General features: G+C 37.8%; 1 protein-coding gene across 3 annotated transcripts in view; it reads left to right on the top strand.

The window, feature by feature from the left end:
• The window catches only part of TRIM24 (tripartite motif containing 24), a 57,689-nt gene that overhangs the window by 18,632 nt on the left and 21,016 nt on the right, over nucleotides 1–18,041 (top strand). For all 3 annotated transcript variants that reach the window (XM_062491857.1, XM_062491856.1, XM_062491855.1), the window contains 4 exons: nucleotides 6,278–6,396; nucleotides 14,350–14,497; nucleotides 16,370–16,502; nucleotides 17,781–17,897. In XM_062491857.1, coding sequence (XP_062347841.1) covers nucleotides 6,278–6,396; nucleotides 14,350–14,497; nucleotides 16,370–16,502; nucleotides 17,781–17,897 — 517 coding nt within the window. The remainder of the gene's footprint in view (nucleotides 1–6,277; nucleotides 6,397–14,349; nucleotides 14,498–16,369; nucleotides 16,503–17,780; nucleotides 17,898–18,041) is intronic.

Below are 18,041 nucleotides of genomic sequence, written 5' to 3'. Positions count from 1 at the left end.
ATCTTAAAAATCTTTGTATGTTATGTCTGAATTCAATAATGCCATTTGGAAATACTTGATTTCAGGACTGGAAAGAATGTATTTTAATTTTGATGAAAGAAATGCTCATCACAGTCAGCAGTGACAATTGGCTTGTTGGCAGTTTCTGCATCATCGTTTAAGCACATTCATTGCAAGACAGTGAGACTTATTGTTCATCATCTTGTAGTTAAACATTGTCTATCCCACAATAACAATGTTTCCTTTTGTTAGCACTATGAGACTTCTTACAATTGTGTTGTTGAAGAAAATGTATTGGACAGCTTTGGATATGAATGCAAACTCTGCCATCAGAATTTCTTAAGGTATTCAGAAGTGGCTAGGGAGTTAATCCTTGCAAAATTTACAGTTTTTGAAGTCTAATACATGCTATCTAAAATATTTGAAGATTAGGCATGTATAGCAAGGACAATGAACCATTTCACAGAGCAGCTGAAATATTTTAATTCAGCTCTGCAGTGCTTTCCAAGAAAGTCAATGTACTGCAGCATAAAAACTGGCCTGTAACACTCTTCCAGAGGGGGGATTACCGTTAATAGTCTTTGTCTGGTTTTCATTTATTTGCATTTTAAAGGATTTAAAATAATTTAAATTCACAATTAATTATAATTTTAATAAACTTTTTGCAAGATCGGTGGTGGGTTGGAATGTTTATATCTCGGCAGTAGGTGCCAGTTTTCCCTTGAGATGTGCCTGCTTATTGGTTTAACCTATCTCCCCTCTACTAGCAGCAGCAGGCTGTCACAACTAGATGGGAGCAGCTTTTTCTGGAACAAACTGGTTTGAAGAAGTTGCCAATTTTGCAGCACCAGTAGCGGCTTAATGAGAAGCAAGAGGAAAGCAGTAATTATTTTAAAAATTGATTCAGACATTATTGCACATGATACTGCCTCTCAAATTAAGTTTTCTAAGTGTTTGTTCTTAACTGGGAAACATGACCTGTGTAAATATAACCAGCTTACCCTCAAACACATGCATTTTAATGAAAAGCCTTGCAAGTATTAACGGTATCTATAGAAAGAGCAAGGGAAGAAAAGAATCTGTAGCTCACAGTTGCAACATCCTTATTTTTTGTGTAGTTATGTTAAAAATCTTACAGATGGTGCTGTCTTCAATCTCTGACATACCTTTTATTAGTTTTAATTAATGTGTCCATGTTTTAGACATTTTAACTGCATGTGTAACTTGCTGATAATATTTCTTGTTCTGAAATCTGTGTAGTTAGAATTTCAAGCAAAACATCTGTAAAACTGGGAAAGATTGCTGTACAAAGCCCTAATTATTTATTCTGTAATGACTATGTCATTGCAGGTAAAATTGCCAGTTGCTTCTGAGCACTCTATTTAATAAAAAGAGCTCTTTTTCAGATAACTAGTGGGTTTTCTGACTGATTTAATCTGAAGAAAGGGAATTATTAAGTCCTCCTTTTTTTAGTAAAGCACTTTGCATCTACTAACAAAAATACCCTCTTGGATCTACAGATAATCATCCAGTGGCTTTATTAAATTGGCTCTGAAACCTGTTTACAAGAGTGGAGACTCAAATGAGTCAAAATTGAGGCAAACCAGAACAGTTTCCTCCTATTGTCTCAGGAGGCTTCAGTGGTCTTAAATGTACTCCTAGGAAATTGAGTTTTGGGTTGGAAATAATACTGTATAAGCTATAAATCCATTCCACTGAATGGCTGGAGATGCCCTTGTGGGTGCAGCATGTAACTTGTGAAGAAGACTAAGAAAGGGCCTTACTTTTCCTACCTAAAATGCAGCCTAGCATTCCTTGAAAGTGGTGCATGTGTTATGAGCCTGTAGCTAGTGGGGGGGAAACACTTCTCTTTCCTGGCACAGTCTCTTTGAAGACCGTATTACAGTCACTAATCCAGCTCACTGCGAGGCAGCACAAATCTTTCTGTTGCTATGGGATAGAAATGAAAGAGCAAGGAAGCCAGCATTGCTACTCTTGTTAGCATTGTGGTGTCCTGGCCTGGTTCAAGAAAATTTGAATGTGAGATTCCACAACTGTTTGCTTTTTGTAAGAATGCTGCTAAGAAGGATGGAGGTCTTCTCTTTCACTCTTCCTTACTCAAGAGCCACATGTGCTTGATCCAGCTCCCTTTACAGCTGAAAAAACAATGCTCCTGATGCTAAGATCCAGCTGTTGAGATGTGCCTCTGCCCAAATTAAGGTTCAAACAAGATAATATGCTGAAGTCAATAATACAGATTTATTTAACATGGAATGTCAGGGAGAAAGATGGAAATGGAAAAGAGGGCAGAAAGAGATCATGTAGAAGATAGTCACCACCTGTAGATCTAGTGGTGTCCTTTTGATCCTGCTTTACCCCCAGGCTTTTCAGTAGTGGGAATCTCCAGGTCTTTTCACTATTCATACATAGTAGTAAAAAACAAATTACTGCTCATTGGCTACACAGTTCTACCACTCTATTGGTTAATTGATTCCCTTGCTTCTAATGCTAATTAGTCCTTGTACTCAATCTTCTCTTTGTTTGGGATGGTGGTCTCAATCTCCCCCTGCCGGAATTACATTTTACCAAGTCCAAGCTGACTTCAGCACAGTTGCTGAGCTGGCTTTCCTTGTGGCCTATAAATTCTGCAGCTCTGTCCATTATGGGCGATACATTCTTCTCCCCTGGCTTTGTTAACCTCCCCCTAGATCTGAGATAACACTCAAGACAGTAGCACCCCTTTTCTCTTATCTCATGTTCCTGCTGTGGTGGCTTATTTGACAGTCCAACTTCCAGGTATCCAGGGAGGCATTTTCAGCCAGCTTCAGTGGTTGGTGGTGGCTGCAGATTTCAGGTGTCCCAGAACTTGGGATGATCTTTGTTTGACCAGTGACGTGCATATGAGCAGTTGCTTCTTTACTGACTTTTCCATAATGGGAATTTTTTTCTGGATGCATTACGCAGAATGAGCTAACTGGGTCTCATTGCCAGGCATGGAGAGAGACCCATCCTGTCACTCACTCCATTCTGTGCTTATGTCATGGCAGAGTCCCATGGCTGTAACAATGTTTGAGACAGGCAATTCTGTTCTTTAACTCCTTACACCTGGAGCAAAGGAGCAGATAAAAAACGTGGCATCTGCTCACTCACTTACTATCCTCACAATTATCATCATCATGATGATTATGAAACTCTTCCCAGTTTAAGTCATATGTTTTCACCTTAATGTGCTTGCTCCATTAAAAATAAATAAGAATCTTACTGAATTACTTTGAATATAAACCCTGGTCCTTGAGATCTTTTGCTTAAAGTCACCATCCTGAGGTTGACTAAATCTGGGTTAAAACTGATTGGTGTAGCAGTCATCAATTAAGAATGATAACAAACGCAAGTTTACCCTCTCACAGTGGCAGAAGAAGCCCCTGAAATAAGGCTAGACAGCCTAAGGAACTCTAGAAAAGAAAATTAATGAAGATTTAGAGAGAGTTATAGGCAATTTTTCCCTTTTTTCCCCTTTTCCCATCTGACACTAGAAATTCTAAGTGATTTCTTGAACAGGTAATTGGCAATATTCTGTTGGTGAAAAGGTAAGTAAAACATTTGTTTTATGTTAGTATGTTTCCTAATTTCTTGCCTCCCCTTCCATATTTTCAACTCAAGATGACTTAAAAACCCTGGTTAATGCTGCTGATCTGGTTCAGTGGCTCCAGTTTTAATCTCCAGTTGTGGCGTTCCTCCCATCCTTGCGCTGCTTCTCCTGGTGCGTCACTGTAGTCAGTAGTGCATTTGGTCAGTGAAGCAGAGCAGGGGATTAAAGTGAAGCTTGGGAGAGCAGGAAAAATCCATCCATATGTGAATTGGTTTGCCAGCTTCCTTCTATGTCTATACTCATCTCCCAAACACATGCAAAGACTGACTTGGACACCTGTGCTGACCTGGATAAAAGGAATGGAGCGTAATGATTCCTTACTCGTCCAAATAAGGTGTTTTAAAGAACTAGATAAAAGAATGTATGAGTAGACACACAGGATGCTTCATGTAGCTGGAACCAGTAGGTAAACAGATAATGAGGAATACAGTGGCTTTTGTGGCAGTTATGTAACAAGAGACAACAGTGCATACCTTAAGAGAAATTCGGGGAAAGGTCACCTGTAACAATGGGAGCTCTCAGTGAATGTGATCACCAGAGACCCCTTCAGAGGGCCCTGCAGAAAGATAAAAGGACTCCCAACTAAGAGGTGGATGCATGCAAGTCAGTTCTAGGAAAAGTGATGTGTATATATTGGCCAGGAATAATCTGTAATCAGTATATATGGTTGTGGAATAAATATCCTTCTGTAAAATTTCACGACACATCAGATTAGAGGAAATGGCCTCTGTGTGTCCAGCGTGCTGCAATAAAAAATGTGTGCTTTTTAATACTTCAAATTGTCTTAGAAGTGACCTCTCTAGATGATCTTGGTATGAACCCAGAGCACCCTGCTTTGTCAGGGTCAAGCGTGAGGGAACAGAGAGAGGGTGGTTTGTAATTTGTGCTGTTGAAAAATGTAAAAAAAATTGTCTTTTTTGGAAAGAGTGTAGCTTGAGAGTTAGGAAATGTGTTCACTCTTGACTGGTAAATTGATTTGCTTAATTACAGGAGAAATTCAGTACTTGCAGCTCTGCTAGCTATTTGACTTACCACAACTGAATTTCTCAATTATCCTTGCAGATGATAGTATGAAAAAATGTTACAAAAGATGTAGCCAGAAAATGGAATTTGTGTATCAAAGGAAGCTGCACAAATGTGTATTGAAATGCAGACTGGTAAAATGGCACTTAGAGTAAAATCAGGCTTAACATCATAGCTGTTCAGATGAAAGTGAAGTTCCTTGATAACAAGTGAAAAACTGCTTGCTGATTTTCCAGAATGAATTGCTTTAGTGAAATGGGTGGGCTTTTATTAGAGCACTGCTTTATACCCAGTTGCCAGTTTAATCTTGAGCATCTGTTGAAAGAATCTTATGAAAAAGTTACCTAAATCTTGTATGAAGCACTTAGAGTAAGGAATTAAGTTCTTCTGCAGAAAGTGAAATATTTAATAGTTTCTGTACTTCTGCATTTTACTGTAAAAATGAAATGTGAACAGATTTAAGCCCATGCTGGTTTAGTTAAATATGCAAGTGGTGAGTTACATACTGGTGTTGAATTCATTGGGTTAAACAGGTTAAACTGATATTGTTAAAGGCCCTAAATTTATGTCTCCTCTCAAATGGGAGCTGAAGGTCTAGAACCTGTGTCAGTGTAGACTTGCATGACTGTTCTGTGGTAGGCTTTTTGCATGTGACTTCCATGTCCTAAGTGGTTATTTCAGCCTAACTTAGTTTCAGTTGCTTCCTTTTTTGGTTGAAATGACTGTGGTCATTTTCTTCAAGCAAGATGTCAGTGCCTAGCATTTTAGAAATTTTTCTTGGATGTTTAAACCAAGCCTCAGTGCTAATAAGACATTCTTATTTTCTGCAGCTAGAAAAGGTCTTGGCTCAAAAACGTTAAGATAGATGTTTTCCATTTCAATCTAGTCTTCTCATAGCTCAGCCCCAAGCTTTGAGAAGACTAATTATTTAACCTTTTGTGTAACTGGTTCTCAGTTTACTTCAACCTGAAGCCTAAGTATGTTTCTGTCTTAGCATTATATACCCCGTTGTGTATTGCAGAGAAGAGGAGGGAGAGAGCCTTGCTTATTTATTCTTAAGTTTTTCTTGCTTTCCCTCACTTAATGTGAAGGTAGTCACGATATTAATACAGTTCCATTCATCCTCTCTACAATTTGCCTCATTAATTTTGAATGTACTGCATTTGTGTTCTCCTATGACATGAATGAAGGTCATTCACGTCACACTGCTGGCGTGTGTGTAATGCCACTCAGTGTCACTTATTAATATTCCACACTAATAAGTGTTTACTTTAATCCGTTCTATAACAACAAATTGTCAATGGGAATGCATTCCCTTCATAGTAAAATAATTATTTTTTTATTTTTATAAGATTAAGGCAAATTCCTTATGGCATTCAAACAAGAAAGTGTTTGACCTTGGGTGGTAGAATATGTCATCAGGAAAGAACAGGTAAATGTTACTTCAGTGATAAATGAGAATTTGCTTTTTCTTGTTCACATCTTATTGACAGAAAAGTATTAAAACGTCCTTTAAAAATATTTATCCTTGCAAGTTGTCTTTGAAGTTGTTTAATATATGTTAGTTTGTGCAAGCATAATGAGATATTTTTTTTCCCCCACCAGTCGGTGTTATCCGCTGTCCCATTTGTGGTCAGGAATGTGCAGAGAGACACATCATAGATAACTTTTTTGTGAAGGATACCACAGAGGTTCCCAGTAGCACTGTAGAGAAATCAAATCAGGTAAGTGCATTAATATATAATCAAGTTAACACCTTTTGGATGTGTGTGTGTGTCCTTGGCTTCTTGCTGTGTGGCCTTTTTGTTCTTCATATGCAGACAGAGCTTCAAGTACTTAGACACATGAGGTAGCTCCTCTGGAAAATCAGTTAAAATGTATGAAAATGCATGTGAAGAAGGTGGTTATTTTTCCCTAAACTATTTTTAATTGTTGATATAAACTTGCATCTTAATAGCAAAAGATAAAAGTAAGGAATAGGCATTAGAATGGGAATTTCTGTACTTTGAACAGGGTACTTGAAGCACTCTTTGAAGCAGAGACTTGAATAACACTACACCAGGAGATCTAAATGGACTTTATCACATTACTGACAAAACATGGGATTAAATAGCTGGAGTCCTGTTGCCATGAAGAGGCTCAAAATGCTAACTGGGGAGGGTGGTATATTGTAGGGGTTTCTTGTTTGTTTTCCTTATGTAGACTGCCTTGCCTTTCTTTTGCAGTCAAGTAATAGCCATCTTATAAAAGTTGCTTATGTGGAAGAATATTAATATTGGGGGTTTTTTTCCCTCGTGATGTTTTTTTCAGGAGGCAAGTACTAGCTAGTGTGGAAGCTACGCCAAATTAATAGTCACATCTGTGTAGGATCATAATTGAACAATCTCTGTTAGCAAAATATTGCAGGTATTCATTTTTAGCTAGTAAGGGAGTATCTCATGCAACTCTTTACTCCTGAACTTTTTATTAAACTCCAGGAACTTACTGCAAATAATTCAGTCTCTCTGTATGTTGCTGCATTCTTCATAAGAACAGTACGGTATGGTTCTGATATGGATGTGGCCTGCATTCCAGCTCATGCCCTAATATTTGGATGATGATTCCCTTTTATTTTGAAAATTCCTCTTTATCACTTTCCCATTTTAGATAGGACTGTATTCTTAGCTCTTGAGCTGTTTGCTTCAGGGGCAGTGTCTTAGAGCTCCTTTATTTTGCATTCTGCTCGTTTCAAGGCTTAGCTGGAATCTGTCCTTAGGTGTGTGAACAGCCACATCTCAGGAGCAGATGTCAGGACCCAGTCAGGTTCATGATACCAATTGACTGTTGAAGGCATAACTGGTGTCCTCATCTCTGAGGAAGAGAACTTGTGTCTTGCAAGTCATTGAACTATTCAGATTTTAAGGAATTTTAAAACTGGATTTCTGAGAAGTGGTAGACCTTATCAGAAACTGAAATTGAGTTGTGAGTTGCTGGAAGTACAAGCTGTGTTCTTGCAATGTAGGACTGTTTGAACTTGGCTTTTTTTGGATTTGGCAAGGGGAAATGTTGGTTTGTTTGTTTTGTTTGTCCCCTGGGAATTACAGGAAACAGTTTTGCAGATGGTTGTGAGATTTACACAATCTCTTAATAATGTACCAGTAAGATTGACCAAACGAGTAGTCCTTGTTGAAAATTTGATCATAACTTTTATAGCGATTTTAAGATTAGGAAGAGAAGCAAGATAACAAGCAACGTTAAGCAGAAGCAGTCCTAAATGTGGGGGGTTTTTTGAGAGGGTGGGACTGTCCCATAGCCTCTGCCTGGTTACATAACAAGTCCTCAAAGATACTGCTTTGCAGAGTGGTGATAGAAGTGCAATTTTTTTTTCCTTGGGAGTAGTAACCTTTTTTTTTTTTTTTGGTGAAGTCACTGATCACCCCCTCTTCCCCCTCAATATCTTTTTGCTTCCTGTGAAAGTTAAACAGAGAATTCCATTCATTGAGTGGTGTGAGCAGATGTCAGGGAGGTTGTTTGGAAGCATTTGTGTTTCCTTAAGATTCCTTCTAGACTTCAGTCTTACTCTTCCATTCCGTATTTGTTTCTCCCTCTCCCTGACACAAACCAGCAGGTTTGCACTTTGAAAGTGGGACTGTTCTTCAGCTAAGGTCTTTGGCTGAACTCAGCACACTTGCTGTAGCAGTTGAATGCAGACCAGCAGACTTTGCTGACCAGCAGAACAGGACATTCATGTGCTTTTTTGCTGACTTTTTTCTAAGAAATGGAGCTAGATGTTTTGTTAGATGCCTGCTATGGGAGTGTGTACCTTTAGCTCTTGGAAATTAATGATGTGCAGTTCTCTTTGAATAGATTTATTTTGGTATGATAATGAAGCTTTTTGTACATTCCTTTGTACCTTGACATAAGAAAAAAGCTACACTGTTCTGTAAACTTCCCTGTTGTGGAAGAGCAAAGTCAACTCAATAATAGTTAAACTGATTAGTGTACTGTCCAGGGGGGAATATTATGAAGTTTAAGGATGATACAGCCTTCTAATCAGCCTGTCTTGCTTTGCCTTTGAAGGAGCAAAGAGAAAAGAAAGAAAATTTTTCATTAGCATAGGCAACATATCAGAGAAATTAAAGTAGAAAAGATACTCACACTTGCAGGAAATATTGCATCAGAGATCATCCAAATTATATCTAAAACTGTGGCTATTTTACAGGATTTTTCTATTGAGATAGTTAATTTGTCTTTGATAGTTTTGCAGCTTTATTTGAGCAATTAAGAAACTAGAATTGGAAGCAAGGCATGCATTTTGTGCAGATATTGTTGTGGCTTAGAACCACTGGTCCATATCTATGATTAGCCTTATATGTGTATTGTCAGGAAGGGCTGCTTTGTTTCAATCCACCACAGACTGCAAAAGGCCTCTTGCAAATTAAATGTTTAATTGTTTCAGATTCAAAATGGTACTAATGCTAAAGCAATTTTTTAGCATATTGAATTAAAACTGCAGGAGTGAATGGCATATCATGCAGCCTGGCATTGTGGAAATAGAAGAATAACTGGAACCATGAAAGTGCTGTCCATCTGTCTATAATCATGTTTATCTTACCTGAGCCTGATTTGGGCAGTTCAGAAAGCACAGGCATAGCTGTGCTTTCTAGCAATTACTGCTGAAAACTTCAGGAGCACGAGAAGTGAGCATGAAGAAAGTGTGCAACTCCCTAGTATGTGTTCCACAAGAGCTTTCCTGGGTAACATTAAAGGCTTTGTGCTGGCTATTAGCATAGGAAACTTCAGGGAAAAAAAAGAAACTCACAGGAAACGCAGTTGAGATCTTCCTGAAAGTAATCGTTGTAGGTTGTGGGCAGGTAGGACATAAATACTTTAAAAGAGCAGATGCTTTCTATTTTTTTTCCCACTGTGATTTATTGAAAGACTTGATAAAATTATCAGCTTCTAAAGAGAAGTTTGATAATAAAAATTAATTATACTTTATTTGCAAGACTGAGCACAAAGGGGCTTCAGACTTAAGAGATTTAGCTGAAGCAAGTGCTAGATTTGAATAAGACTAAAGGGTAGACAAGTGCGGGAAATTTAGGGACTTTACCAGAAGAACATGGTGTATGCAAAGCCATGAAAATAAAAATGAGAAATGTGAGGTTGATGCAAGAGAGAAGACCTTAGTGAAACATGGGTGTTGGTGCAGCCTACTGAGCCTCTAGTGCATTTTAGTCTAGGTTCTAGTTCTCATAGCTTCTGTGTCCAAAACAGAATGTGTGTAAAAATAGTTTTGATAGTAAGAATGACTTTCTGTATCTTTACCAGTCTCTGGCTGGAGTTTAAAATAGTGTATTAGGAATGAAGAACAGCTGGGTTTTATGTGAGATCATGGGAATGTAGTAACAAAGCAAGGTATCAGCTTAGATCTGATAGTAGATCCACCAGATATTAGGAAAGCAAGTCTGACTGCCATAACGAGGTGATTAATGAGGAGAATTTAGAACAGTAAGTTTCTTTAAGTTTGTATGGTGCCAGAGGACCCACTGTGTGTTTTTCCAAAGAAGAACTATTATGATTAAACAGCTTATAAAAGCTGTACCTGTGACCAAAACATCTTTGAAAGCCAGTGGTTTATGAAGGTGGTTAATAGACTCAGGAAGAGTCACAATATGCTCTTGTATGCTTTGAAGAGATGTGGATATTGATGGCATGGTGGGTAAGAAGGACATGCTGATCAAATGTCATGCATTTTGAGCTGACAGTACATGGGTCATATTTAGAATTACATATAATCGCTGTCTTTGGTGATTTTGTATGTGCTGAGGGATAATTACATAACACTTAGTGAGGTTTACATCCAGTGGAGGAAAGCATTGCATCTAATTTACATTGGTGAAGTTTGGAGTTCACTGAATATTCATATTCATACTTTGCTCTCTTCCTTTGAAACCTTTGCTTGATTACTTAATCTCTTTAATGCTCAAAGTGTGTTTAATTGGAAGAGTGGTTACTCACTGCAGTAGCGGAGAAGACAGGTCTATTACCTCAACTCTTGCAAGTAAATGTGTTTTTTCTGCCATAAAAGCTTGTGTATTTACTTAAAATAGTACTTACCTGCAACATGCTGAGTAATTTCTTCTTTCATTAAATTTGACTGAAGGCTGAATGAACATTTCCCGGGGTTATAAATACTAGAACTTTTAACTGAATTAAGTGTAATTACTAGAAAATTAAAAATAAATGTCTGTCTGACCAGAATAAAAACATATATGTTAACTAGTGAGAGTTTTCTTTGCAGTCACTGAAACACTGCTTGTGTGGGTCACAAAAATAAGAATTAAATGGGTTTTAGGGTTTGTAAGGGCATAAGAAATATTTGCTGTAATTATACTTTTTTGTACTTTGGCTGTATGGCATACTCTGATAACTAGGAATTCTAGCAAAATCCAAACTATATCTGAAAATACATATTTCAAATCAGAAGTGGATAGGAGCAAATCTGATGCTACCTAGAAGGTATTGCTGTTTTGACAGCTTGAGTTATGGTGTCTATGAAAGCTTTAGGAAGAAGTCTGTCTCGTGTCCACTTGGTGGATTTGAAGAGTGTAAAGGTGGGATATATATTTTTGATACTACAGAGGAAGAGTTTTGATTCATTTGGCAGCACCTGATGATTGGTTACTGAATCACGATTTTCATCTCATTCCACATACAGCAGGTCAAAGCAGTTGAAAAAACCCAACTAAGGCATACTGAAAAGGGAAAATAGATTAAGTTCTTGGAATCTAGGGAGAATTAATACCTTCAAAAATTCTTTGAACTTACCTGGCATGTTCGTCTGCCTGATTTTGCTAAAGGTGATCTGGAAAGGCTGTTGTGAGGAGTTTGGTTAGTTGATTTTGCTTTTAATTTAGTTCCTGCCTATTTTTATCTTTGTTTTGCTTCTTTGACTACTTAGAGAATGCCTGGAAAAAATTTCTGTTCTTTTTCTCTGCTTATTTCATTTTTACTGCTGGTTTCTTTTACACCAGAGAGCCAAAAATCCAGTACGTTACTCTGCACTCTGACTTTAAAAGACATGTCTGGATATTTGGGACACACCACAATCACACCTCTTTGGCAACAAGACTGATGTGAAAACTTTCTTGTCCTGACTATTCAGTTCACTCTCCAGTCAGCATTGCTGATGTAACTGAGCCTTGGGCTACAATGGTGTAATCTTGGTTTGCATTTCAGTCTTGCAGAGGGTTGCACTGGCACAAAAAGGAAGAGACAACTGGCTAGAGAGAAAAGAGGGAGATGGTTTTTTCCTCAAGAATTAAGAATACTGTTATATTTTTTTGTTTTTCAAAATGTCATGGAATTTAAGGGTTAATAAGTGTTATGCTTTAGCCCCAGCTAGTAACCAAGCACCATGCAGCCTTTTTTACTTCCCCCTTTCAGTTTACTTTGTCCCTCCCTCCCACCCACCCCACTTCCAGTGGGAGAGCTAGGAAAATCAGGGGGGGGAAAAAGGTAAAACTGTAGGTTGAGCTAAGAACAGTTTAATAAATGAAACAAAGTAATATTAAATAATATAAGAATAACAAGAGAGAGAGAGGGAGGGAGGAATAAAGCCCAAGTCAAACAAGTGATGCCAAATAAATTTGCTCACCACCCACTGATGGATGCCCAGCCTGTCCCTGAGCAGAGATTGGTGCCTCCCACCCAGCTCCCCACAGTTTTTATGCTGGGCATGATGTTCTGTGGTATGGAATATCCCCATGGGAAGTGCAGGTTAGCTGTCCTGGCCACACTCTCCCCTTGTGCATGTGCTGACTGGCAGAAAGCATGGAAAGCTGAAAAGCCCTTAGGTTTGTATAAGCACTGCTTAATAAACTGATGTGCTGGTGTTGCTGTCTGTCAATGTTATTTTTGTACTACATCGGAAACCACAGCACTGTGCCCAGCTACTAAAGAAAACCCCCTCTCTATCCCAGCTGAAATCAAGACAGAAAGCAAAAATTTTCAGTTTCCTGATTGCAGTTCACTTCCTTTTATTGCTTCAATTCCATTTTCTAGACTTTTTTATTATGTCCTTTCTTTGGCATTTCTCCCTAGTATACTGGTCTGGATAGGAATATGAATATTTTTTCTGTTAGGAGAAGAAGGGGAAGAAAAAGAAAAACCAAGGAGAAGTTAAAATTTTGAGATTATTTTGAAAAAGAAAACTTTCAGGCCTCGTTTTTGTAAAGAAACAGAAAAAGGGGCCCAAGCCAAATTTTTTCTCCTTTGCAGATCACCTTTAATGAAAAAACAGTGCTTCAAACTACAAGTGACAACAAGAGGGGTCATCAACAGCCCTTGTGTTGTAACTTCATTTCTCAGAAAATCCTTGCTTTGAGAGGTTACATGATCCAGAAGAATAAGCACAGCATTGGGGAATCTGGAACCCATGTTCAAATTCCAGTTCTCTCAGTAACTTGCTATCTGGCCTAAGGCAAGTTTTGTGCTAATTTTCCTTTCTTTCCTGAAGGGGAAACTGGAACTTAGTTCTGTGTATATATTTTTTATCTGCACAAGTTAGAAATATTTCCTTCCTCTTTAACTTAATCTATATTTACCTTGTGTGGGTGCGGAAGTCATTTGGTTGGGTTTTTTTAAATCAAACTGAAAACAAAACTAAAACCTAAAATTTTGTCCTTGCTGCTTCGGTGAGCAGAAGTATGTCACTGTGATCTGTAGGATGTAGCAATCTTTAAGACACCTCAAGCCTTTGGTTTGCAGTAGTGCTAAGCATTGCTGGAAATGGGTAGTAGTTACCTTAAACAAGGATCTGCATAAGCATGGTCACCATTTTTTACTACCAAAACCCCACTGAAGGTAGGACTGCAAAGGAATTGTGAAAGAAGGGTAAAAATGAAATTATAATTATGAACGTGTGAAATGGAGTTGTCCATTATTCAAAGTCCTCACCCTGCTGTTCAGATTGTGCTAATGTAGCAATTTTGTCTTGTGTATGTATTTACTCTGTGTAGAGAGATTTTGGTCTGCTGACATGTTTGTTTTCCCTTAGGGTGGGTTTTTTTTTTTTAATTCTCCCTAGGTCTGTTTGGTACAGTCCACAGAGCCCCAGGGGTTAACAGGCCACAGTTTGAAAGTTCTTATGCATTGGTTGCAAATCTGTTCTGGGGTAGCTTTTTTGACAAACTTAACTGGAATACAGTTTTTAAGAGGTGATCCTAAGATTCTTGAGAGGAACCTTGCTGCTCAGGACTGTGTGTGCTTCCTGAAACCAAGCAGGTGACTGGAAGCTGGAATTAAAACTGCTGGGTGAACTGAGAGAGGCTTCTAAAATCAGAGCAGTGTTGGTCATGTTCTGTCATTAGAAAATATTTCACAACAGCATCTTGTATACACTAAACATTTTTTGGCTTCTAACTGTGCAGGGAATGGCAGAAACTAGTGGTCTGACTTTTATCATGTCAGGCAAAGATTTTAGGGTAACACTTACAAAATGACCTGTTTCTTTGAAAAGTCACATTCAATTATTTCTGTGCTGTTATTTATAATGTTCCTGTACCTCAGGCAGTTTTCCGTTCTCGTTTCACTTTTTTTAGAAAACTATGGAACTGCACTGATGGTGTATGAAAAATAACCTGTGTGTATATTCCAAACTTATTTTGACAGCTACCTTTTCTTCCTCTTGTCAGGTCTGCACAAGCTGTGAAGACAATGCAGAAGCTCATGGGTTTTGTGTGGAATGTGTAGAGTGGTTGTGCAAGACGTGCATCAGAGCTCACCAGAGGGTTAAATTCACAAAGGATCATACTGTGAGACAGAAAGAGGAAGTATCTCCAGGTAACATATTCACAATTTCATAATGAATTTATTTCTGCATTGGAAAATTATACTGGACCAACACACTTCTTTAAAAAAGTGGTAACTTGGAAAGCTGGTTTTCTGCCAGTTTTTTGTCTCAGATAAGCTGAATAGTGGTACAGATTATTTTTATTTATTTTTTTTATTTCACTTGCTTTAAACCAGTAAATACACATGGATTTTATCTTTCACATGCATTGATGGCAAATTATTGTCTAGACTTCAGAGAACAGCTGCAGAAAATACCTTAGGCATTTGGCTTCTGTAGTTTTACTAGAGGTCTAACAAATTAAACATGAGTTTTACCATGAGCTTTATTATTGTATACAGCAGGAAAAGGAGCACTAATAGATTATGGTTTTTTCACCATTCTGATAAAATTAATGTTTTAGCTAAGTATATTTTGAGCTTGAAATCTTTTGCTTTAGAAATGTTAGGGAAGTATATTATGAATTGGGTCATTTTTCCACAGTAGGATCTAGGATAATTCAAGTTAGAAGGGACCTCAGGAGATCATCTAGTCCAGCCTCCTGCTTCAAGCCTTCAGTTCTGAGTTCTAGTTGCTAAGAGCTTTATCCATCTGGGCCTTGGGAAGCAACAGTGGTGGATGTGGTGTACAGTACAGCCTCTCTGAGAAATCTTGACTAGTCTGTGGTAGAAAAGGTTGTATTTCTATTCATTGAGAACTTCTTTTGTTTCAGTTTTTTCCCCACTGTGTCTTGTCTTTTAGGGTCATTGTAGGAGAATAATAAACATTATAGTGGTTCTAGCATGTCCATTGGACTTGCATGATTTTTCTTGTAAATATATAAATATTTATTTGATTTTTAGCAATTGTTTCATGGTATTTTAAAAATATGTATTAGAACAGATATTTATTTTCATTTCATCCTATCTAGTATTATGAGGTAATCTGTTGCTCATGATGCTTTGAAGATAAGCACTGTATTCTGCATTTCACACATGGTTAATCAAAAGTGAGTACTGAGTGTACTTTCAAGAGAGGACAAAAGTGGGTAGAAATGTCTGATGGACTGTTAGGTAGAACATGACTTAGTGGTAGGAATCATCTCAGTACACTCAGGCCTCTTTGGGAGGCAGTTTGTAGGTGAGTTGGAAAGAATTTTGACTGAAGCATACAAATCTGAAAGTAAGTTCTTCCAGATTTCTTGAAAATTAGCAAATGAATGGGTATGAAAAAGAGACCTTATCGATCTGCAGCGAAGGGTGGGCTGCAGTGTGAAGCCAGTTTTCATTACAGGCTGTATAATCCTCATGAAGTCAGTGTCCAGCCTGACTCCTAGGAAATCAGGCTTTGTCAGTTTAATTGTTCAAAGAAACAGATTTCATTTCTATTATCTGGTGGTGTTTCTTGCACCCTTTGATATTTGCTCACTAGGAAAAGAAGTGGCACCTCTCACCCTTTAATAATGGGGTCCTGAAAGGACCTGGTTATCACATTCTGTATGTTCTACGCTTTGAATGTCCATGTCTTGATATCCTCAAACCCCTTTCACCCAAGTCAGCTGAGAAACAAGACAGGGCACAAATTAAGTCAAAAACATCATCATCTCCATTTAAAAAAGGAGCTTGCTGGTTGTGCAATGCCTTTTGCAGCCACAACATTACTGACTACTTGTTTTGTAAATAGTTTTGTGGGGCTAGAAGAGACAATGTTAAAATAGACTTTAGACATTTTCCATTAGAGAGGGTGCTAGCTCCATGCTTAAGCAATAAAAGTGAGACATTGCAGTTTGATCTTATGGCTGTTACAGTCTGAGTGACCTCATACACACTTGTACACTTGAACAAGTTGAGTAGGCTGTACTAACATCTTCCTTTATTCAACAGAGGCAGTTGGTGTGACCAGTCAGCGACCAGTGTTCTGCCCTTACCACAAAAAGGAGCAGCTGAAGTTGTATTGTGAAACCTGTGACAAGTTGACCTGCAGAGACTGTCAGTTACTAGAGCACAAAGAGCACAGGTATCAAAGCAAAGTGGATGTTTTATCCATCTCACAGGAAGGTAGCCTGAAGTAGATTGTAGTTCTAGATGTATGGAACACAGTCAGGTAGAAAAAGTGCAAACTAAGATTTGCTACTCAGGCATGAAACTCACAAAAAGCCAGAGATTGTATCCCAAAGAATGTGACTGATGAGTGTGTGTTGCATCTAGAATAAAACCTAGTTCTTCCAGTTGTTAATCTGGTGATTTAAGCACGAGACCTTTGTTATGGTCAAGTTATTTAGTTAAAATTTGTTGCTATGCAGCTCTTCAGAGAGTCCTTAGAAAGCACAGGGGCTGTGTTATGCAACTGTACACTTATGTGTAATTTCACCGTTTGTCCTTCAACAATATTATATAATAACATTACCAAACAGTTTCAGAATGGAGCAAATAGGATTTTTTTTTCTGTGAAGAGCCCTTTCAAGGGAAGAGGTAACCTACAATTTGGCTAATGCTGTGCTTTGACAATGCTATAGAACTCAAATCTTTGTACTGCTATTCTTTTAGTCATCTCTAACTTGTCATTGAAGCTGAAAAGTAGAATTATGCTCAACTTCTGAGTACAAGGCAAAAATCTTGCTGGTTAACTCATACAGTAGTGTTTTGGACAGATGCACTCTGGTTAAATATTAATATGCTTGTTCTACCTGATGCAACCACCCAAAGAGCTTACTTGCCTGACTAGGTGAATGTCAGTAGGTGGAGAAGTATTGGCTGCTGTTGCTCCTTGGAACAGGCTGAATATTGCTCTTGCAGAGTTGCAGTCTTCCTCTTTTATTCTTCTTTTCTTAGGATTGATATCCCTTTTATAATGTGCCACCTCTTTTTCCCTCAGATTGTTAGAGATTTTGGTTCCTTGATTTAAAAAGTTGCCAACTGCTACCAACTCAGCAATCTCTTTATTTCTGCATCCTTGTTTTTCATGGAGTAATAGTTTACCTGCATTTTAACATTCAAAGTGATGATTACCTCAAAACATTAATTTTTCTTTTGCTAAAATTGGGCTATGGTCACACAATATCCTTTTGTGTTTATGAAAATCATAAATTCTTTCCCCAGTAAGACAGGAAATGGACTATAAAATTAAATATACTATAAATGAAATATATAAGCATTTGCTGACATACACTTCCATGATGACAGTTAAAGCTTGGATTCTTCTAATTAAAGAAGTATTATTTTGTAAGTCACTCTTCTTTTTAGCAAGTATATCACACCTTTTCCATGTATCAATCCTCACTGCTTTTTACTACAGGTACCAGTTTATAGAAGAAGCTTTTCAGAACCAGAAAGTTATCATTGAGACACTAATCACCAAATTGATGGAGAAGACTAAGTACATAAAATATACAGGGAAACAGATCCAAGACAGGTTTGTATCAGATTATGAAGTTAAAACTGACAGAAGGCAACTTGACATATACTGTAGCTTCTTGAAATGGTTAAATTAGTGTTTATATCTCTCTCCTTTTATTCTCCAGAAAGAGGAATTCTAAAGTTCACTGTAGTGACTGTT

This window comes from Cinclus cinclus, chromosome 4 (genome assembly GCF_963662255.1).
Source record: "Cinclus cinclus chromosome 4, bCinCin1.1, whole genome shotgun sequence".
Classification (NCBI taxonomy): domain Eukaryota; kingdom Metazoa; phylum Chordata; class Aves; order Passeriformes; family Cinclidae; genus Cinclus; species Cinclus cinclus.
The sequence above is the reverse complement of the archived record's forward strand: the minus strand, read 5'-3'. Positions and strand labels throughout refer to the sequence as shown.